At 45.5% G+C, this 23,861-nt stretch overlaps 1 protein-coding gene across 4 annotated transcripts in view; it reads left to right on the top strand.

The window, feature by feature from the left end:
• Positions 1–23,861, top strand: part of LOC142578869 (chitotriosidase-1-like) — an 84,601-nt gene that overhangs the window by 52,961 nt on the left and 7,779 nt on the right. The window contains exons 7-9 of one of the 4 annotated variants that reach the window (XR_012827329.1): positions 12,562–12,681; positions 18,583–18,745; positions 18,856–18,914. The exons of 1 other annotated variant lie outside the window; for it this stretch is intronic. Coding sequence is in view for 1 of the 3 variants with exons in the window: in XM_075688527.1 (XP_075544642.1) it covers positions 12,562–12,681 (120 nt within the window). In the remaining 2 variants the exon portion in view is untranslated. Of the gene's footprint in view, positions 1–12,561; positions 12,682–18,582; positions 18,746–18,855; positions 18,915–23,861 lie in introns of those variants that run through there. 2 more of the 4 variants (XM_075688527.1, XM_075688548.1) reach the window with 2 other exon arrangements.

Raw genomic sequence — 23,861 nt, 5'->3', positions numbered from 1 at the left:
CTACACCTGTCCTCAAGGCGCACCAAACGCCTAAGGAGCGGCGAGGCTCCCTCGAACGCTCCAGAAAGGGCAGAACCCCCGTTACAGGGCCTCGAAAGAGCTCTGTAACCTAAGACATCACTTCCGTTTCCGTAAACACAGCACCAATTTTCTTTAAAGGGACACTAAAGGTTACTATTAAGTCAACGTGGACTGTTGAAATACCATCACAGAAACCTCGAAACGCTTGTTTCGTGCCAAGGAGAGACTTATTTTAAGAGAAAATGCGTTCTGAAGCGTCCGCGTACCTCTAGCGCAGTTCAAATCGGCCGCCCTCCGATCGAGGAGTACTGACATCATGGTCTCATAGTGACGTTGCGCCATCGGTGAGTAGAACGGCGTCCGCAGACGGCGCTACGGCTTTTCTGCGCAAAACGCGAACGCGCGGCCAGAAACAGAGCCAAGACAGAGCCGACAGCAGAGCGAAAGCGAGAGCATGGTGGCTAGCGGAAGGAGAAACGAATTACGTCCCACATTACGTCCCACGGCACACGGAGAGTCCGTTTTCGTTAAACTATAGGCTGCGGCGAGCTCGCAGCGTGGTCGGCGTGGTCTATGAGAAGCGACGAGCCTTTTCGCACTCGCAACAGGGCATAAAAATGTGCGAATCGACGCAAAACTCGGCCTAGAAATGTGCTTCGCCACAGCCAGGGCTCAATACGACCCAAGCTGGCACGACCCAGATGTCGTTTCCCGCACGGCCACCAGGCGCCGCTACTATACCTCAAACTCCAGCGCAAGACGCCCATAAGCTGGTACTTCATTCTATGACGCTAACTTCGACGCTCGTCGCAATGGACCCTGACACCGACAGATTGGCTCGCGATGGTGGGCTCAACTTCAGCGATTTGAGCACCGACGAGCGCGACCTGCTGCTGAGGGCTCGCACTGCCGGCGTCGTTGCGTACTACGACGGCGGCCTCGACACCGGCTCTCCGGAGTGGGAAAGCAACGAGGGCTTCCCACGACATCACATGGACGTGGCATTCTCGCTGCTTGTTCCAAATGGAAGTTTCGCGAGCCAGCAGAACCCTCACAGCCGAAACTACTGAAACTCCAAAGCGTGCGCGGCGCAGAGTCGAGCGCGCAGAGTCGTGCGAAAACGAAACCTTTCGAACACCCATATTACTGAAGGGCAACGTCAAAATGTTATTTTTTCTTAGAATCGAATAGACGTAGACAAGTAGCATTTTTTTCCGTCTTATAATCGAATGAAATGATATTTTTAATACGAGTAGTTGAGTATTAGTAACACAAATTATGAGGAGTCCTTTCGTCATCGGGCTAGTACCGGAATGTCGCTGGGGGGTCTCAAATCGTGTCATGCATTTGCCTCAATTTCTCGGTTACTAAAGCTCTGTTCGCGATTATATTGACGCCTTAGACGTTCTAGAACATTGCTCTACCACTTTAACTTGAGTTTCTGGTAACCTTTAGTGTCCCTTTAAATATGGATACGCAAATCATACAATGGAATGTCAGAGGTCTTCTAAAGAATCTTGATGACGTGCAAGAACTCATCCATAAACACAATCCAAAAGTGCTGTGTTTACAGGAAACACACTTAAAACCAAAACACACAAATTTTCTTCGACAACACGTTACTATTCGCAAATGTCGCGATGATGCTCTCGCATCATCGGGCGGTGTTACAATTATAATTCAAAAAAGCATAGCCTGTCAACGTTTGCTGCTACGAACGGCCCTTGAGGCAGTGGCGGTTCGAGTCATTCTGCTAAACAAGCTTATCACTATTTGCTCACTTTATATACCTCTACATTATAAACTAAGCAAACATGAATTTCAGTCCTTTATTGATGAATTGCCAGAACCCTACGTTGTTCTTGGCGATTTCAATGCACATAACTACCTGTGGGGCGACCCTCGTATAGATGCGCGAGGACGTCTTCTCGAACACTTCCTCTTTTCTTCTGGTGCTTGTCTGTTGAATAAAAAGGAACACACATATTACTCTCTTGCAAATAGAACCTATTCTTCCATAGACCTTAGCAAAGTCTCCCCGTCTGTACTGCCTGAACTTGAATGGGAAGTTACCGACAACCCTTATGGCAGCGACCACTTCCCTATACTGCTAAGATCACCGAAAGAAAATGAATATCCACCACACGCTCCTAGATGGAAGGTTGAGACAGCTGATTGGGAGAAATTTCGATCTCTGTCTAGTATCTCATGGGCTGACTTGTCTTCGTTAGGAATTGATGCTGCAGTCGAGTTCTTTACAGCATTCATAATAGATGTCACATCTAAATGCATATCCGAAGTGAGTGGTCTGGCATGCAAACGACGTGTGCCATGGTGGAACAGCGAATGTAGGATTGCCCGTATGAATCAGAACAAGGCGTGGGGGTTGCTACGCGCTTCTCCCACTGCAGAGAATCTTATGAACTTTAAAAAAATAAAGTCCCAAGGCAGGCGAACCCGCTGACAGGCCAGAAGAGAAAGCTGGCACAAGTTTTTATCAAGTATTAACTCGTTTAGGGATGAGGCCAAAGCCTGGAACAGAGTAAATAGGATTAGAGGGCGGCAAACACATTCACTCCCCCTGGTAAACACACAGGGAGATACACTGCAAGACCAGGCCGACTCACTTGGGGAATATTTTGAGAGCGTGTCAAGTCCAACAAATTATACACAATCCTTTCTCAAACACAAAGAAACAGAAGAACGTAAGCCATTACCAAGAAAAGGTCGAGAGAATGAGCCTTACAACCATCCCTTTAGCATTGCCGAGCTAAGAGCTGCCTTGATCACATGCAAGAGCTCTGCACCAGGACCTGACAGAATTATGTACGACATAATTAAGAACGTACACGCAGATACACAATTGACTTTACTTGCACTTTTTAACACTATTTGGGCTGCTGGATATCTTCCACTTGCATGGAGAGAAGCGATTGTGATTCCCATTCTGAAGCAAGGTAAAGATCCTTCGTTGGCGTCAAGTTACCGCCCGATAGCCCTCACAAGTTGCATTTGTAAGCTGTTTGAGAAAATGATTAATCGGCGACTCATACATTTCCTGGAATTAAACCAAATGCTTGATCCCTTTCAGTGTGGCTTCAGGGAAGGGCGGTCCACAATTGATCACCTTGTGCGCATTGAGGGAAACATTCGCGACGCCTTTCTACATAAGCAATATTTCCTATCCGTGTTCCTCGATATGGAGAAGGCGTATGACACAACGTGGCGCTACGGAATCTTCAGAGACTTGTCGGGAATGGGCATCCGTGGCAATATGCTCGCCCTAATAGAAAGCTATTTGTCCAACCGTACCTTCCGAGTAAAAGTCGGTAATGCACTGTCACGTCCTTTTACGCAGGAAACTGGTGTACCCCAGGGAGGTGTGCTCAGCTGCACTCTTTTTATTGTTGAGATGAACACACTATGTGCTTCACTGCCACCGGCCATTTTTTATTCCGTATACGTCGACGATATACAAATAGACTTTAAATCCTGCAACCTCGCAGTATGCGAGAGACAGGTACAGCAGGGCCTGAACAAGGTTTGCAAGTGGGCTGACGAAAACGGATTTAAGATCAACCCCCACAAAAGCTCTTGTGTTCTTTTTACTAGAAAGAGAGGCCTGGTTCCAGATCCTTGTGTTCAACTGAGTGGACATCAAATACCTATCAACAAAGAACACAAATTTTTAGGTATTATACTTGACTCCAAGCTCACTTTTATACAGCACATTAAATATCTTAAAGAAAAGAAAAATGTCTAAGGACAATGAACTTGCTTAAAGTTCTATCCCACTCAACATGGGGTAGCGACAGGAAGTGTCTGATGAATGTTTATAAGAGCCTAATTCGATCACGATTGGACTATGGTGCCGTCGTATATAACTCTGCCGCTCCGAGCGCACTAAAGATCCTAGATCCTATCCACCATCTAGGTATCCGCGTAGCCACTGGTGCTTTCAGAACAAGCCCGATTGAAAGCTTATACGTGGAATCAAATGAATGGTCGCTCCATCTACAGAGAACTTACATCAGCCTTACATATTTCCTAAACATACACTCCAATCATCAACATCCATGTTTTAACACTGTTAACGATACGACCTGCACTACACTATTCCATAATCGTCCTTCTGTAAGAAAGCCTTTCTCGCTTCGAGTGAGGGAGCTTAGTGATGAGATACATGTCCCACTCCCCGAGCTTCGCCTAATGCATCCAGCCAAGCTGCTACCTCCTTGGGAGCGGCAGCTGATACAATGCGACACATCTTTCATTCAAGTTATAAAGCACGCTCCTGAGGCCGAAATCAGAATGCATTTCCTAGAACTCGAGCACAAGCATTCCTGTGCAGAGTTCTACACAGACGCTTCGAGGTCAAATGCCGGGGTATCCTATGCAGCCGTCGGCCCATCCTTCTCGGAATCCGACGTACTGCATCCGGAAACAAGCATATTTACGGCTGAGGCCTACGCATTACTCTCTGCTGTGAAGCATATAAGAAAATCAAAACTTCCAAAAGCAGCGATCTATACAGACTCCCTAAGCGTCGTGAAGGCCTTGATGTCAGTCTATACACACAAAAATCCTGTACTTAGTGAACTCTACACCGTCTTGTGTAAAGTGTACATATCTAACCAGCGTATCATTATATGCTGGGTGCCTGGCCACAGGAGCATCGAGGGTAACATTCTGGCGGACGAGATGGCCACGTCAATCGCATCGCAAACTGTAAACCCTACCGCTGCGGTGCCTGTCACAGATCTGAGGCCTTTCTTGCGAAGGAGATTGCGGGACCACTGGCAACGCATGTGGGACGCAGAAACTAATAATAAGCTCCACCTGATAAAACCACAGTTAGGATTCTGGCCCTCTACTACAAAATCGCGCCGAACAGATGTCCTATTCTGTCGTCTCAGAATAGGACACACGTTTGGCACCCATAATTTTCTACTCACCGGAAGTGAGCCTCCAACTTGTGGTAGATGCGGGGAGAGGCTGACCGTACTCCACGTCCTCCTGGAGTGTCGGGAAGTTGAATCTGAGAGAAAGAGACATTTTTCATTAGCATACCGACAGCACATTCCTCTTCATCCTGCAATGCTTCTTGGTCCAGAGCCGCTTTTTAATGCAGACACAGTATTAGGTTTCATCAGAGATGTAGTCTTACATGTTATTAGCCCCATGCATTCGTAGCGCCTCCTCTCTCCAGAGGATGCCACTGCGATAATTGTCTTGCATAGCACATGCCTCCAGGCCCTTGTGTTTCAAGAGCCCTAAGGAGGCAGTAGTGCTCTATAATTTCTTATAATCTGCTATATTTTACCTATCGTATCATTCTTTTTAAATGCATCTAAATGTTCATAATACAAGTCATACGTAATCGCCATAATTTTATTATACAGATTTTGCGCACTTTTGTGCGTATATTTTAAGGCCCCTTTACAGCCACGTCGCACCAACTTCATAGTAATCATAAGTACATTGCAAACCCATTAGCACAGACATGGCGCTCTTTGGCCATACCTGGCCCTTGCGCCAAAAAAATCCCATACATCATCAGAAACACCTACCTCTAGTATATCACCAGAACATCCCTCTCCATTTTGTAATGTTTCTTGTTGCAGAACCATGTTTCGACACTAATGCAGTTGTAAATTTTTTTAGTGATGTTGTATTTCGTGTTATTAGCACAAGAAATTTGTAGCGCATGCTCTCGCCAGAGGATGCTGTTGTGATAGCAGTGTTCTGTATAGTATGTGCCTCCAGGCTCTTGGTTTGCAAGGGCTCTGTCAAGGCAGTATTGCTTCTTACAGGTTCTTACCACTGATATATTTAGTATATGTATTATTCTTCTAAAATGTATCTTTCGTGTTCATAATATACATCATTAGTCATTGCCATAATCCTATTACATATACAGGAATGGAAGTGCTGTGCCAGTTGCACCATCTTGTGCCGAACCCTCGAGCTGTGCCAACCTGCACCAAAACACTAATTTCAGATGAAGTTGCCAAATTTAGCATGATGTGTGTGTTCAGTGACAACTACACAGCCATAGACCTGCACTGTCTAGTGCTTAGCCTGCAATCCAAGCCTAAGCAATCCATTTCAGTATCGTTGTCTTTGGAGTGTGGGTGTATTTGGTGGCATAATTGTAACTAGGCCACGAGAAAATAAAAACAGTTTTGTGCTATGCAATGCATTATGAATGTTTTATAAAGGTGTTGTGCATATGTGCATATGCAGGCCAGCTAAAGATGATTTGAACTGGTGCTCATTCCATGGGACAGTTGGGAATGAAAGCCGCGCTGAATGATAACTCGGAAGGGTTTGGGTGCGAGCTAGTTGGTACGGATCATTGATATTTAAAACAGCGCCAAAAAACATGCACAAGGGAGGACACAGGACAGCGCTCGTCCTGTGTCCTCCCTTGTCCGTGTTTTTTGGCGCTGTTTTAAATATGACTGAAAGATAAGGTCGTACAGTTTGCTCAGTGTGTAGCTAATAAATTTCATTATAGATTTTATCATTCAATTTTGTGCACTATTGGTTGATTAATGTTGATTAATGAGCGAATGCCGTGCGTATGACATTCTAAATCTATTTCGCACATGCACCTCGTCCGGTTATGGGGATGCATAGTGCGGCACACTGATAAACGACCTGCTTGCTTTCATGAAATTTCCTTGTCACAAATATTCAATGGCAACCTCAATTATCACTCAAATTTGCACGCAGGCAAATTTTCTGCCATGCCACACCACACAAAATCAGGCTTTTGCAGCTGCAGAACACAAGCTACAGATGTAACGTTTCACATTTAGTCAACCTTAATGGCCAAATCCTGGTCGTAATGAAACATTTGCCGAAACTGCAAACCTCCAAAGTTGCATTTGCAGCATTGATGTTCACAACACAACTTGCACAGATCGAGTCCGAAAATTTTAGTAAACCATTGTTCGGTGCATGAAATATTGGTTGCCATTTTACATTGTCCGTAAGGCACCTATGGCGGAACTGCAAATAAGCCTGAATAATCAAGCTTATTCAATATGTTAGTTGACGATGCAGACCAAAAAGTCAGTGAACATTTCTATCCCTGTACTATTTTCAAAAATACCTTGGAGCTTTTTCTCGGCACGCGATGTGAAATACTGGCAAATGTGCAATGACCAGTACGACAGTTTGCATTTATTCTGCGGTATTCTGTTATCTTAAAGGGACCCTCAAACGATTTTGTACAAACATACTGAGTCGTTAGAGTGGGTCCATCTGATCATTAATTGACGCATGTAAGTGCTCCGTGTAAAGTGTGTAATTTATTATAAGGTTTTAAAAATGTACATCGTTGCCGATCGCAGCACACTGCTCGGCAGAATTTTCAACCGCCCTTATCCATTTGACGTAAATTGCCCTAATGATGTCAGTAGGGCGAGCTATCCAATTGGCTGCCCAGGGCACGTCATCAATAATTTTTTCAACTTAATGGTGAATAAATGTTGTTTGTAATAGTTGGAATGTTAGTTAATCCTTTCAAGGTTGATTTTTTCGCCATATGTGACTGCCCAGGGTCGATTTTTTTATTGCAGATTCCAATTCTTCTGAGGAACCTATTTCGAAAAAAATTTACCGTAATTTTTCTAGGGTGACCGTAAAGTGAGAAAAAAAATATTTTGCGTTGGTATTTATGTACTCTTTATTCATGAATAACAACAATAAAAAAGGAAATAAACTTCAAGGCTTAGAATATACGCACACGAGAATATTTCGCAAGTCTGAAATGTTCCTGCTCTTACACTAATATTTATGTCCATAGCTTAATCGAACTGTGTAGGTGAGTGCACTCAAGAAAACTGTGTGCTTGTGTGCCCGTCAGAAAAGCAAAACATGTGACAAACTTCCGCTAATCTTCATCTTATCGCCAACCAGAGGCAATTAGATATCGCGAGTCTCCCCCACCCAAAAAAATAAAGAAAAGGAAACGCATGCATGGTGGCATTCTTCCTACGCTCACCCCTGTGAGCACTAAACGAGCGAGAAGCAGGTGGCCGCCCTTTGAGCGATTAGTAACGAGATAGCCATCAGTTTTGCGAGCGCAAGAACCCGAAACCGCCTGCGGAACAAAACCCAAACCGCCGCCCGCCTGCCAGCGCACCAATGCGCGAGCAGTAGTATATAGATACACTGGAGCAAACTAGCTCTAAAACAGACCATGCAATGAAAACCGAGAGAGGGAGGCACGAAAAAGAAATTTCGTGTATTTCCACATAGTTGAAGCACATGCCAGGAAAGAAAAAGTTAGGAAATTGGCGTGCTTTTTAAACGTACAGATGGCACCGTAAACATACGGCATCGACTGTTTTGGACATGTTGGCGGCGCCGTATATTTATGTCATTGATCCTCAGAAGGTTAATTTGTTTCTATAAAAAGAAAGTAACAGAAACAGAATGCACAAGAACAGTTTGTCAGTACACTTAAGCACTTCCGGCACACAGCAAGTGTCATCTGCTTGTGTTACAACGGGCTACGTCTTGACGAGAGCTCCGCGTTCAGTGTCTGTCTTTTCGTGAGCACCGTGAATCGCCTTTGTAGCGTTCTGGGCTGCAAACGTAGCAACTGGCAATATGTCAAGCTGCGAAAACGTGTACCTCTGCAAGGCAGCAGACGAACTGAGTGGCTGCAGCGCATCGAACTATTGGTATCCAATCGGCGCCAGGATTTGCGCATTTATGGTCGCCTATTTACACCGGAGGATTACTACCACAATAGTGTTTTGCGAGTCCGTTATTCGGGTAAATGCAAGCGAGCGGACAGAAACTGGCTGCTTGACCGTGCCGTTTCACAGAATGAGCAAAAGCGCAAATGTGAATGATCTGCACGGTGCAGCTACCTGGTGGCACAGAGCTCAACCAAACACAGTAGCAGTAACGAAGTGTATTCTTCTTTGCTGCTGGTGTAAACTTTTCGCAGGAATGTAATCGTTAACATGCTGTTTTTGTAAATGTTTAAAAAGTTTTACACTTGGTTAGAGCAATATTACCTCTTTGTTTGGCTGGTTAAGCTCTTCACCGACAGGTGGCTGGACCGTGCAGACTGATCAGGCCGCTCACGTACGGCTGCACTAAAGTTGCTTCATCAGCTTGACTTTATGCCTCCACCCATCCATCGAAACGCCCAGATTGCCTGTGGTTACTGGAATACCAGACACGTTTGGCGCTGCTTCGATAGCTCTTGCTTGGGGTGGACTGCCAAGCAGCTGCCGGAGTCGTTGGAGAGGCTTCGTGCGCTTGCTCCTAGAGAACCAGAAGTAGACGACACGATGTGCCTTCATGACGCAGAGCCAGTGAAGGCGGAGATTAGCCCTGATCACTCGGCGAACGAGTTGAGAAAATGCATGGCTATGGAGCAGGGTAACTTGTAATCGTCCGTAGCTCTCTTAATATGAGACGCTTCACACAAATTGTGGTGCGAATGATTAACTTTAGTTGTACCTTACACGTCTACAAAATTTGTTTGAACCGTTTCAGGGGTCCTTTAACTGAAGGTCGCCAAGAAATAAAGTTACCTGTGAACACTACGTGAACAACATTCACTGTACCTTAATGAGTGCTTATAATGGTGGCCACTATGAATATTTTTCATTTATTATTCATGAATACGTTTAAGTAGATAAATTTATAAATTTACCTAATCTACAATCTACAATGAAAATGTTTTGGGTGACATTGACAAATGACTGATAACAGCATTTAAAACAACCTAGGATTTGTGAAGACTTTTTTGACTAGAACGAAAGCCTGTGAAATAAAAACAAAACTGCTGTGACCATGACAATGCTTCTGCGCACCAAAGATTGCATCAATCTTAACGCAAACCTCGTGAAATAGGGGTACTAGAAATGAGTGGCCGAGCTTTTTTCTCGCTGCATCAGCAATTTTTGGCGTGCATCTTCGGTATCTATGGAATGTGAAATAGCGAGATCTTGTAACGGTTTGGAAAGTGAACTACAAGACCATGGCTCAGGTTTGCACGTTCGTAATATGCATAATGCACTGATGACATTTACATCTGAGAGTTCTTATATTACTGGTGGGTGGACACGTCATGTGGATTTAAAGGGACTGACAACTGGCCAGAATGTGTTGCGAGACATTGATGGAAATGAAATTACCATAATTTTTAGTAACAAGAATCCACCATGCTGTTTGTGATTTCAGTAGGAATTATAATTTTAAATTGACAAAGAAAGTCTCACAAAACAGTAAGTGGCGAGACCTGGCTGTGAAATCTTGGTACTTCGGATGTATTCTATGAGATTACTGTATGTAAGTAGACTGTTATTAAGTACATCATAATTATTGCTTAAAATTGCAGTTGGTATATGATTAGACACTCATGCATTATTGTATGCTTCAGAAATAAAAAAAGCATGGGTGGCTACGGCAACATGCTGAAATCCTTGTCACATGTAAAGACATCGTTTCGTTTTCAACCCGATTGGTTTCGTTTTGACTGGTTAAATACCAAAGCAGTCGGACAAGAAACCACGAAAACATGTAGCTGTTATCGCAGAAATAATTTAACAATTCGGATTACATTAATCGCAGGAACATCGGCTTGATAAACAAAATTACACTTTGTTACAGCATGGCCACACTTGTCTGCCTCCCACTAATGCCGTTGTATAATCGCTATCGCGCTCATCTGTAACCGTTTTCTGAATGCTTCTAGTGAACGACTACATCCTCACTGCAGATAGAAAAATTCTGATAAAAAATGTTCCACGGCATTTTCTACTTTTGCACTTCATGATTAAACTCTGTCCGGTAAACTTTCTATTGCACTAAAAAAGACTGGTACCATGAAAATGGTTGTCAGTCCCTCTAAGAAGAAAATTTGCAGGCTTTTCCTTGTTTTATCTTTTTTTTTTGTTGAAAAAAAAAGTACCACACTAGACCTACATTGCTATATATGCTGTTATTGGTCATTTCTCGGCATATTCCACAACCTTTACATCGATACCTTATTGAATAAGTAAGGGGTAATACGTGTTGGTTCATTAAAATTAAATATTAGTTGCTTGTTCACCATGAAAAAAAAAATTCGACTAGCATTAAAACAAGCCTGTCAGTGTAGAGTGGGCACTGTTCACACAAAGCCCTAGGTTATTTTTTCTTGGCCATATTTAATTACCACATCCTGTGTGTAGTTTAATGTTGGTTTCTGAGAAACCTGTAGGGGCTTCCTTTGGAGCTTCATGCTACACTCTGGTGGGTGACAATTTTTCCCTGTCATAAATTTTGCTCGCCTTGCGTGCTTCTGCAGAACTGATCTGCTGTAACATAATAGTGTTCTGCAAAGTCAAATGAGAAACACGTTTTCTTCGTATGCCTATATTTCTCACATATTGACGTTTACCAAGCTTCTCCAAAATGCATATTTACTGCCCCAAAACTTACAATTCATGCTCCAAACCTGCTCCAAAGAGCCAAATCTGCTGCTCCCAGAGCTGCTCCAAAACTTCCTTGGCTGCTTCCATCCCTACGTGTACATATTATGCACTTTACAATGGCTGTTTTAGGGACCTTTTACAGCCACATCATAGCTACCTCTCGGAATTCAATACTACCCTGCGAACACGTTAATACTAGCCTGGTGCTCTTTGGCCATACTTGGCCCTTGCACCATAACACCCCATATATCATCATCATCACTTTAAAGCACATATCCCAATTGCAGAATTGAAGCCAAGCAGAAATGAGTAATATCCAGTTAGGAGAAATCCTGTGCTTAGCACTAGCGTTGAGAAATACATTAAAAAATATCTGTGGCAAATGCATTGATGTTCCTTTACCCCATCAGTGCTGAAAGTGAATAAACATATTGTGTCAGTGAGACCTATGCAAGCTTTGGAGCTGGTTTTTAGCTTGAGTGAGGGACTCTGATAGTGAAATAAATGGCTAATGATTGTTTTTTTCATTAGCAATTGGTTATTTTTTGTTACCATTTTCACACTGGTGTGTAAGCTTTATTTACTTTGTGACAAGGAGGAAAGAGCAGTTTCTTGCTTCTATGTGTTTATTCCACGAAAAGAAAGTCTTGTTAGTTTGTTTCCTTTGGGACTTGCCAGAAAAAGCAAATGTGAGGCAAGGCACTTTTCTCTATTGTGTTTGTTGCTACCATCAGGTTGAGTTACATTTTGCACTGTTGGCAAGATTATTGCAGCCACACAACCTCAACTTTCTCAGTTTTTTCAGCAACTTTCCCTAAAATTCCATTCCCAACTGTGGGTGTCTGGCATCTTTTGGCTGCTTTTATCACAGAACAGGTCAGTTATTTCATGTTTTAGGTGATGTCAGCAGTAACTGCGTTTGCACAGTTGCTGTGTAGCCAAGCTTGTTGTGTCTTTGGGATGACTCCTTTGTTATATGCCTTTTTAGAAATTGACAGTTTGAGTAACATAACTATGTGAGCAAGACTTGATTGAGAATATTGTGTTTAATGTCATTGCTATAGTTTTCTTCCAATATGTATTGCAGGTTTGCCAAGTGATTGCAGATGGAGGAAAAAGGATCTTCGATAAACAGTCAAAAGTTCCATACGTGGTCAACAAGAAACATTGGATAAGCTATGATGACATCAGCAGTGTTGAACTGAAGGTACTTTTGTATAAAAATGTAATTCCAATGACTAGGCTGTTTTGATTTGCTGTTTGGCACATTCTATCAGGCATTGAATGTTTTTAACTAGGATAGATTTGTTGGAATTAATACTGTTACACACGAGGTGTTTTAATGCAGAACCAGATGAATCTGGTTGATAGGCGCGGTTGTTGAAGAGCGGTCTCGCGGCAGCTTGGCTAACGTCGTTCTCTTCCTTCTTTCCTCTGGTTGTCTGCGTGGCAGGCGTGGTTCATGACAGCTTGTGACATTTCCCCGCTGGCAGACGAAGCCTGCCGGGCGAGTCAGTCATCTCGTGGGTTGTAACGCCTCAGACGCGCAACGTGTGTCACTTCAGCCTTGGCCAAGCGTCGTCCACTGCTCGTGAGACACGCAATGCGGTAGTTTACTTCGCTGAGGCGCTCCGGAATAACGTAAGGGCCGACGTAGTGGGCGAGAAACTTCTGGCACAAGCCACGCTTCCGCAACGGCGTCCAGAGCCGCACAAGGTCACCAGGATCAAAGTAAACGTGGCGGTGACGCCCGTCATAGCGTATCTTGGACCGGTCCTGCGATGCTATGGTGCGTAGCCTAGCGAGGCGTTGCGCTTCTTCTGCTCGACATAGGATCTCATCAATTGATTCGTTGTCATGAGCGAAGTAGGGAAATATGGTGTCGAGGGTGTAGCGTGGCGGACGAGCATACAGAAGGAAAAATGGTGAGTAACCAGTGGTCTCGTGTCTCGCGGTATTGAAGGCATAGGTAATGAAAGGCAAGATACTGTCCCAATTCTTGTGTGCTGAATTGACGTACATGGACAGCATGTTGGCAAGCGTTCTGTTTGTGCGCTCGACCAGACCATTGGTTTGTGGATGGTAGGACGTAGAATGGTGGAAGCTAGATGAACACAGACGAAGGGTTTCTTCAACCACGTCCGCGGTAAACTGTCGCCCACGATCGCTGATTACTATGCGAGGAGGTCCATGTCGGAGTGTAACGTTAGCCAGCAAGAAGATAGAAACTTCTGTAGCTGTGGCCGATGGCAATGCGGCGGTCTCACAATAGCGGGTAAGGTGATCTACGCAAACGATAACCCAATGATTACCCTTGGAGGATTGCGGGAAAGGGCCCAGAAGATCTATACCAACTTGCTCAAAGGAGACGCTAGAAGGGGGAACTGGTTGAAGCAGGCCATGTGGCGCTTGTGGCGGATGCTTGTAGCGCTGGCATTGAGAGCAGCTGGCGACGTACCGTTCGATATCTTTCCGCATCTTAGGCCAGTAAAAACGTTCTTGAGCCCGGTAGAGTGTACGTGTGGAACCAAGATGACCGGAAGTTGGGTTATCGTGCATGGCGTGTAATACTTGGTGGCAAAGGTTCTTGGGGACAACTAAAAGGTAGCGTGCACTGGTGGTCGAGTAGCTCTTCTTATACAGCGCGCCACCATCCCGTAGGCAAAAGCGACTGCCTGCAGGTGACTCCTGTGCTGCCGCGAAGAACGGTTGTAAGCTCTCGTCCTTGTGCTGCTCGGATAGGACGGTACTCATATCCGGAAATTCCGGGGACACAAAAGCGATGTATTCATCAAAATTGTCCGCATCACATTCAGTTGTTTGAAGTGGCATCCGAGAGAGACAATCAGCGTCAGCATGCCGCCGGCCACTTTATAGCAAATAACGAAATCGTATTCCTGTAGACGGAGGGCCCAGCGCGCTAGTCGTCCTGAGGGATCCCGCAGATTCACAAGCCAGTATAGCGAATGATGATCTGTTATCACAGTGAAGGGGTGCCCATAGAGATACGAAGGAAACCGTTGCATGGCGAAGATGACCGCCAGACACTCTTGTTCGGTGACTGTGTAGTTGCGCTCGGAGCGGCTCAAGGACCGGCTAGCGTAAGAGATCACGTGCTCACTGTCGCCAACACGCTGAACTAGCACAGCACAGATGCCTACGCCGCTGGCATCGGTGTGAATTTCAGTTGGTGATGAAGGATCAAAGTGGCGAAGAATTGGTTGGGATGTCAACAGGAACTTGAGCTGGCGAAACGATGAGTCGCAATCTGCAGTCCACTCAAAGGGAATGCCTTTTTGGAGAACGCGTGTAAGGGGATGAGCCATGTCAGCAAACCGGGGAATGAATCGGTGAAAATAGGAGCACAAGCCCAAGAAACTTCTTAACTGCTTGAGAGAGTTGGGTACTCTAAATGCTTCTACGGCCGCAGTCTTTTGTGAATCTGGTCGGGTGCCTTCTTTAGCGACCAGATGGCCTAGCACAAGAGTTTGTCGTTCCCCAAAACGGCATTTCTTTTAATTGAGCACAAGACCCGCTTTCTCCAAGCAGTTCAAGACCAAATCCAAACGTTTGTTGTGCTCACTAAACAATCGCCCGAAGATCACAACGTCGTCTAAGTAGCACATGCAAACTTCCCATTTTAAGCCACATAATATCGTGTCCATGAACCTTTTGAACGTTGCAGGCGCGTTAAACAACCCGAAAGGCATCACATTAAACTCGAATAGTTCGTCGGGTGTTACAAATGCTGTCTTTTCTCTGTCGTCCTTGTGTATAGGAATTTGCCAAAAACCTGACCGTAAATCGATGGAAGAAAAATAAGATGCCGCAAAGAGACAGTCGATGGCGTCGTCAATTCGTGGGAGCGGATATACATCTTTCTTAGTAACGGAGTTTAGGCGACGGTAATCAACACAGAACCGCCACGTACCGTCTTTCTTCTTCACCAATATCACGGGGGCTGCCCAAGGACTAGATGATTCTCGAATGACGCCTTTGCATAGCATTTCTTGGATCTGATCGCTGATTATCTTGCGTTCTGATGGGGATACATGATAGGGTTTTTGTCGGATTGGCTGGGCGGCTCCTGTGTTGATGCGGTGACGAGTTCTGGACGCAGGAATTGATGGTGGTCCATCGTGCTGCGCAAAGTCGAATACCGAGGTATGATTCGTAAGCAGGGCCATCAAAACTTGACGCTCGTTATCGCTGAGTGACTTATCAATCATGGACAGTATCTTCGAGCTCCCGGGGCTCGAGACACTGGTTGCTCCTCCATCGGGGAGCTCTGCAAGTACTGCCACCGATACGGGCGAGTCTTCCTGAAACGTGGCAATCTTTAGGCCTTGAGGTAGCACTGCCGCTTCAGTGGAACAGTTTAGCGCCCACAGCCCTGCGCATCCATTGGTCACTGAGACCACGCAGTGCGGAACTAACACGTTTTTCTTGAGGCAGTTCCGATGTACAGGTTCCATTGCAGCATCGAACGAGATAGGAGTCGGAGATGAACAGGCGACGGCAACACGCATCGCGGATAAGGCGGGCACAACTGTATCCTCAGACACGCACAACACACTCTCCGGGCAAGCATCACCTTCAAAGAGCACAGGTGAAATACTGGTGTCGACACTGAGTTCTCCCGTCCGGCAGTCAACATTCGCACCACACAATTGCAAAAAGTCAATCCCCAGAATCGCGTCATGCGAGGAGCGAGGAAGAACAGTAAACTCTGCATTAAAAACTTTCCCACCCAAAGACACATCCACGTTACACACACCAACCGGGTATAATGATTCACCACTGACTCCACGGAAACTTGTGCACTGGTCCGAACAAAACATAACCTTGCGTCCCAGAAGGCCTTTAAACCCCACACTCATGACCGAGACAGTTGCTCCTGTGTCGACTAAAGCCATTGTAGAGACCCCATCAATCAGTACATGAACCTTATTCTTTAGCATGAAAATAGTTGGAGGCAGTTGAGTCGGCAGCACACATTTTCCAGCGACCTCACCTCCATCGGCCGCGCTGGCTAGTTTCCCGGCGGGGGCGACATGAAACGGCGCCAAGGCGATGGTGACGTGAATCGCGGCCGAGGGGATGGTGATCGGGAGGCTCGGAAGGCTGGTGGTGGCGTCAGAGTACGGTCAGAGGCAGGGAAGCGGTAGCGGTTCCGGGTTCTTTCTTCTCCAAAGTAGGTCTCCTGGGCGGTGCATCGGTCCTCTCGAAAGTGGCTTCCTGAAGTGGAGTCTCCTGGCCACTGAGTGTGCAGTGTACGACCGCTAGACCGCATAGTCGGCGCTGACGATCCGTAGTTTGATGCTCGGCGTCGGCTACAGTACCTAGCTATATGGCCAGGTATGCCGCAGCAGTAACATACTGGCAAAGGGCGAACTTCAGAATGCGGATTGAAGTATTCTGCCGAAGACATCGGTTGAGGGTAACGAGGCTCTTCCCCTTGAAAGTCGTAGGTAGCGGCGAGTCTTCGTGGACGAAAGTTGCGTGGGCGTGGATCAAAACGTTGAGGGAGCGAATCATTGCGTGGTGGTTCGGTCGTAATGTAATGCGGTTCGTCTCTGGAGTCGTTAAGATCCGCGACATTCACCGAGTGGTTCCAAGTAGCCGAAGGGGGTTCCCAAAGAGTGTCTCGGAAAATGGAGGAGCTGCAATGTGGCGCCGCATAACGTGCCTGTTCGTCATGTCGCTGGAGCTCCTCGCGGACTATCTGGCGGATGGCGGACGAAAGGTCTGGGAGCGGAGGACTCGTGTCAACACTTGCTAGTCGTTACATTGGCCAGCCGTCCAAACTTTGGTGTAATTCGGTGAGTCTTCAGCGCCTCGAACGTACGGCAGTGCCGTATCAGTTCTGATACAGTGTGCAAGTTCCCTTTACCAATGAGGAAGTTGTACACGTCTTCCGCTATTCCTTTTACCACGTGCCCCACTTTATCTTCCTCTGTCATTTGAGGGTTGACAGTGCGGCACAGCTTCAAAATTTCTTCGATGTAGGTAGTGCAAGTCTCGCCGGGTACCTGAGCTCTCTGGGCTAATGTGAGTTCCGCACATTTCCTCTTTGCGTCCGAGTCACCGAAACACTTTTTGATCTCCTCAACGAAGCTTGTCCATGTAGTTAGCATGTCCGCGTGGTTGTCATACCATACCAACGCCGTGTCGGCCAAGAAGAAAACAACGTTCCTAAGCTGACTGGCAGTGTTCCAGTTATTGTATTGGCTTACCTTTTCGTAATGAGTTAGCCACTCATCCACATCTTCCTCTGCCTTCGCCGAAAACGTGCGTGGCTCTCGGTAGTTCTGGATAGGGACTGGGCTCGCCGAGGCACTGCTGGTGAGGGTATTTTGCTCTGTGGCCATGACTGAGTGCGAAGGCGAAAGTCCGGCGAGGCGACGGCTTCGGCGTAGCTCTTGTGCTGGTGGCTCCGTTGTAGGTCGTGGGAGTTACCCCACACAGCTCCACCAAATGTTACACACGAGGTGTTTTAATGCAGAACCAGATGAATCTGGTTGATAGGCGCGGTTGCTGAAGAGCAGTCTCGCGGCAGCTCGGCTAACGTCGTTCTCTTCCTTCTTTCCTCTGGTTGTCTGCGCGGCAGGCGTGGTTCATGACAGCTTGTGACAATATGTTTACTTTTTTCAAACAAAGGGTGAAACATGTGACTGTTGTGCTTTTAGGTAACCAAATTTTGCATACATGATAGTAAGCTGTGTCTTAAAGAGAGCAAGAATTTTGTGAAACCACATTTGAACTACAGTAGAACCTTGTTGATATTTTCTTGTTCGTTACATTTCCCCGGCTCCTATGCTCTGAAAAACCTGACCTGTTTAGTTCCTATAAGGTTATGTGTATTAGCTTCCTATTTGTTACGTCCAAAAAATGCAGTAGTGAACTACTGATGTGGCACCTTATGTTTACCACCACATGTTACCGCTAAAAATCCTGACTTCGCAGCTCTTGCCGTGCCGCACATTAAAATAAACATCGCCATATTGAGATTTTTGGAAGTCACCAATCCCAACATGGCTGACGGCGTGAAAAGCAAAAATGAGATGGATGAAGGAACAAGTGGCTGCCCCCACACTCATGTTCACAGATGGTGTCATGGTTTCCGATATTGGAGGTGAGGACTTACGGAGTCGCCATCTGTCGAAAGCGCCTCCCTTGCGTAGTATGAGGGATCACACGGCGCGCTCCTCATAGGTTTCGCTTACGGCGCTCAATAAAAACACCACGCGGCAGCCCTCCTGGACATTTATGTAAGTACTTTCAAGTCAAGGGAAGTTTTTGACTGTCGATATACTATTCTCAGGCAAACTGAAACCACAGAATCGTTTACAGACGCTATCTCTTTACCGAATACGTACAGTATCCGCCGCGATGGAGTCGCCGTGATGGAGTCTCCCGAACCGGCTTCTTCCGTGAAAGGTAGGCAAATGCTGAGAGTAAACTATGTGAAATATGTTCTTATAGTGGACTTTCTGTACAACCAAATGGAGCATAACAGAATGAAGCCTCAATGCAGCGATCTCACGGGTTCACACCGACCGAATGCGCCTCTGCATGCATGTCTGTGCACAATGTTTTGCTTTCGCTGTGAGTGCATTTTTGCACCGTGCCATGAGCTTTAGGCCGCAGCACATAAGCATTTGACAGTACACTAGCAACCATTGTTGCATGGACGCTATCAGAACTGTTCAAAAATAATTTCGTTATAGAGACTTTGACGCCTACGGCGACTGTGATGTGCCATTGTGACGATTCAATCTTTTTTGTCTTCTAAATTCTTGGACATTTCAATATTATTTCTCAAGTTGCGTCGCACTGTAGGCTTAATGGTCTTCTCAGCGTGCGATTTCCCTCTGCTTCTTTTTCATAATCCAGTGCAATAATTCATAACACAAGCATGACCATCTGCCATGCCTTTTTTTTAATGTGTCTTACCGCTTCCTTTCCGTTCCAGTGAACTTGCCTGTATCTAGCATCAACAAGTTCATAGACCAAACTTTCATGACATTAGCCGGGCAGCGGGTGCGGGCGCGGGCGAGCGTCTCAGTGCACGTTTTCTGCTACTCACCGAACATCACAGTCCTGGCGCTGTAGCAGAAATCTTCCTCGCGTCTGTGCTTGCTGCATACCTGAGTTGTAGCCAATGGCTGTCTGCTGGCTCTAAGTTTCACGAGCCAAGCTTCACGCAGCTCCTTGTCCTGTGGCTACGTGTGAATAAGGCTGACACCGGGCTCTGTTGCGTGTGTCCGGCACTTTGGCACCGAGCAGTAGCCTACTATGCTGCTCACCTCCAAGGGCAGCCACTACCTATTATAGTACTTTCAAATGTTGTCAAGCAGACACCCAAGGCGGTAAAACCTCACCACTTAATCAGAACCGCAGCGCAGGTGGGACTTTAAACTTTCGTTTTTAGCTCGCTTCGGCGCTTCCGAAGCAGCCGACGCGGCCGCTGTGTCCACATGATCCCTCATGCCACGTCACGCCGACGGTGGCGCCAACTTTTCCAGTGGTGGAGCTCACCCCCAATAGCCTCTGCGAGTGCTTCAATGGACATTGATATGCAGAAACCGAAAACAGGCTGAAAGTGCTCAAAGAAGTCGCAGTTTTGCTTGAAAGGCGAAGCATTGATTGCGATAGCAAATTAGTAGACAGCTATACAAAGTAAGCATAGTAGTTTTATTGGCTGTATAAACTTGTAAACATAGGCATACTGACTAAATTAAGAAGCATGGTGTGATGCGCGCACAAGCAAACATAAACACATCTCACGGGATGACTGCAGAAACTTGCTGTCAAAACGCTGCAGTGAGGAAACGCAACAGCAGCAGTGAGCAAATTGACCCTCATGCTGCGGCTCGCATCAGCGCAAACTAAGTCTCGAAAACACAGCACAGCACGGACTGTGCACCCATCGCAAATGGCTGTGCACCCGTCGCAAATGGCGCAAATGGTTCCCGAAGCCTTGCACGTGACGCGAGGCGGCGCACTCCCTGCCAGCTTTCCTCCGTTGTGTGTGCAAGATTGAGCTGCGATCGCCAGCTCACCTTTGCACACTTTCACTTGTACATACAGCATGCGGCACATGGCGATGATTTTATCACTCTTAGACTTTATGCAGAACCTCGCGGCGATGCTGACGGTAGAAATGTGCCTGTAGTGTCCATATAATTACTATCGCATAAAACAAGCTGTTCTTATCCAACATTCGACCCAAGCGCTGTATGGAAATCACAAGCTTCATTTATTGTGATTCACGGCTATGACTGTTCCAAAAAAGTGTTTAATATTCAATCTAGGCAGCGATAACAAGCTGTATTTAGTGGGTCTCTAATAGGTTGTTGGCTTTCTATTTAACTTCAAATTACGTTTTGTGTGAGAGTTGCTTTCTGCTTTATCTCTAATACTGCCACATGCTTTATAGGATGTTATGTTTCCCAGATCATGCATTCTTCTATCTTTGTCCTCCAGGAAATGTATGAACAGGGCTCTGCTGTGTTCCTGCATCTTGCACCTGTATAATGAAAGAGCATGACTGCCACACATAAAACTTCCAGAAACAATTGATTGTGCCAAAATTGCTTTGATAGTATTCTTTTTTACAGAAGGAAGGGTGTTATAAAGGTGGTTATGTAACAACCTGGCTCGCTTTCCTGTACAATACATACACAAATAATTAACCCTTTGACGGTCAATGACGTAAATATACGGCGCCGTGAACAAGTCCGAAAATGGTTGATGCCGTATATTTATGGCATCGTACGCTTGTATTTACCTACATCGTATTTACGGCCTGTACTTTTAAAAGCGTGCCAATTTCTTTTTTCTTTCCTGTCATGTGCTGCCACTATGTGGGGATACAGGGAATTTTTTTCGCGCGCCTCCCTCTCGCGGTTTTCATTGCATTGTTTGTTTTAGCGTTAGTTTGCTCCTGCGCATCTATCTACTACCGCTCGTGCAATGGCGTGCGCCCGGGTGGGCGGGCGGCCAGGCGGCCGTTTGGATTTTGTTTCGCTGGCGGTTTCAGCTTCTTGCACTTGCGAAACTGATGGCTATCTCGTTCCTAATAGCTGAAAGGGCGACCTCTTGTTTCTCGCTCGTTTAGTGCTCACAGGGGTGCGCATAGGAAGGATGCCGCTGTGCATGTGTTTATGTTTCTTTCCTTTTTTTAAGACTCGAACACTAATTGTTCTAGCTGGTTGGCGATAAGATAAAGACTAGCGGAAGTTCGTCACACGTATTGCTTTTTTTGATGGGCACACAACCAAACAGTTTTCTTGAGTGTGCGCACCTACGCAGTTCGATTACGCTGTGGACGTATGTATTGTGTAAGAGCAGGAACATTTGAGGCTTGTGATATTCTCGTGTGCGGATTTTCAAAGCCTCGAGCTATGTGCATAAAAATGCATCAACTATTTAATTCTGATAAGTTTATTTCCTTTTTTGTTGTTATTCATGAATGAAAAGTGCATATAACCAACGCAAAATATTTTTTTCTCACTTTACGGTCACCCTACAAAAATTGCGGTAATTCTTTTTTCGAAATAAATCCCTAAGAAGAATCGGAATCTGCAATAAAAAAATCGACCCTCAAAGGGTTAAGAAATGGGCTGCTGCGGGGCAGGATAGGGAGTGCGAAATATGGAGTGCTTCCTCAGGCCTCAACACATTATCGACGAGAGCGAAACAAGGTCGACTAAAATTTCTGTTTCAAATGCTGCACCGTCAGTATAAAATTGATATCACCCGGTACATTTCATATTCGCAATCTAGAATAACACTGCATCAACACGAACATACGCTAACCGAGTATTCCTTTTCTAATGACGCATTCAGGTACTCATTCTTTCCTCGAGTAATCAGAGAATGGAATGAACTTAACTCGTCATTAACAGCGACAAATTCTTTATCCCTGTTCGTTTCACAACTGGAGCTCATCACAAGAGATTATTAACGATTTCTTATGTTTGTTCCCTGTTCTCTTTATGTTAAACTAACAGTGCTTAGAAAAAAAAATGTATACACTTGTTTGTTTCCAAATACTTCACGTTTTTGCTTTGACTATGATATGCCCCGGTTGTTGTTCATTTTATTCTGCTTTGTTTAGTGTTCTGTTGTATAGCTTATCTACCTTATCCTTTGTATTTTGTTGAATATTGTTGCTTTTTCATTCTTTCTGTAGTTCACACATGTATTTATGTCGCGAAAAGAAAGTGTTCACGCCCGTCTGCTAGGCTCTCGGCGGAGAGCGGCAGTATTGTGAAATAAAAGAAATAAATATGGAAGTAAATGTTTTTTTTTTTTAAATGAAGCCAGGGTGATAAATTAGGGGTGCGCAAGTTACACAAGGGCGCAAATTACGTGAGTAAATATGGTACAGTCGAACCCACTTAAAGCACTGCTGGTTTTAATGATACTTGGATGTAACAAGGAACAGCTGCTGTACCTTCAACTTTTGTGTGTGTCCTATAGTTAAATAGACCGCTTACTACAATGTCCCATGCCACATTATTGGCTATAACAATGAAATCTGACTACTTGGTGTCTGAGCCATTACACCCTGCACCCTGCATGATACGCCTTTGTTGCCCCTCTTCGATCTCCCTTCCACCCAGCACTACCTAGAACAGCTCAAGGCCACAGTACTGCCACCGTGACGTCACGAGACGGCAGTGGATGGGCGCTGGAGATTTAGCACCGTGCTGAAAGAACTAATATGCTTTTACGGTCACAGTGACTATGCTTCAGGAAGCATATTCACACTGTTTGCATTTCTTGATGTGAACAAACTTTTGGCGAAGACTTTGTCTAAAATATACGCATAGGACAGTGGAAGGGTGTGGACGACATTACCATTCCTCTCGCGAGGGGAAATATTGCACAGATATTTATGCACATACAACGCAAACATTTTGTTGCTTATGTTTTTCGGTATCAACAGTTGTGCATTTCTTCAACGTTTCTAGCTTTCTTTTTTTAGATTTAACAGCAGCCTCCACACTGTTTTTATTCATTTGGGAAGAAAAGCTTTCTAGCAGTACATTCGTATTGCACCACAGCACATTCCTCCTGCACCACAGCACTTGTTTCAGAACCACTTCACTTGTATGCCCGTCATCAGAGACGTCAAAATCAGATGGCTGCTTGTTAGCAGCCCTAAGGTAAGGTCCATCACTACCTGACGCTGGTTAGGCAGATTTAGAAAGTACAAATTCTTTGATAGATTTCTAACGACAGCGTAGTTATGAGCTACGGCATTGATGACGAAGGTAGTTGGGTGTAGCAGCCCACCTTGGCCTAGCACTCTGATGGGACCATAGTGCCTTTCAACAATGGAGACATGTATTTCTTTGTTCACTGTCAGTTCCC

Source organism: Dermacentor variabilis, chromosome 1 (genome assembly GCF_050947875.1).
Source record: "Dermacentor variabilis isolate Ectoservices chromosome 1, ASM5094787v1, whole genome shotgun sequence".
NCBI lineage: Eukaryota > Metazoa > Arthropoda > Arachnida > Ixodida > Ixodidae > Dermacentor > Dermacentor variabilis.
Note: the sequence above shows the minus strand (reverse complement) of the source record. Positions and strands in the feature narration are given on the sequence as shown.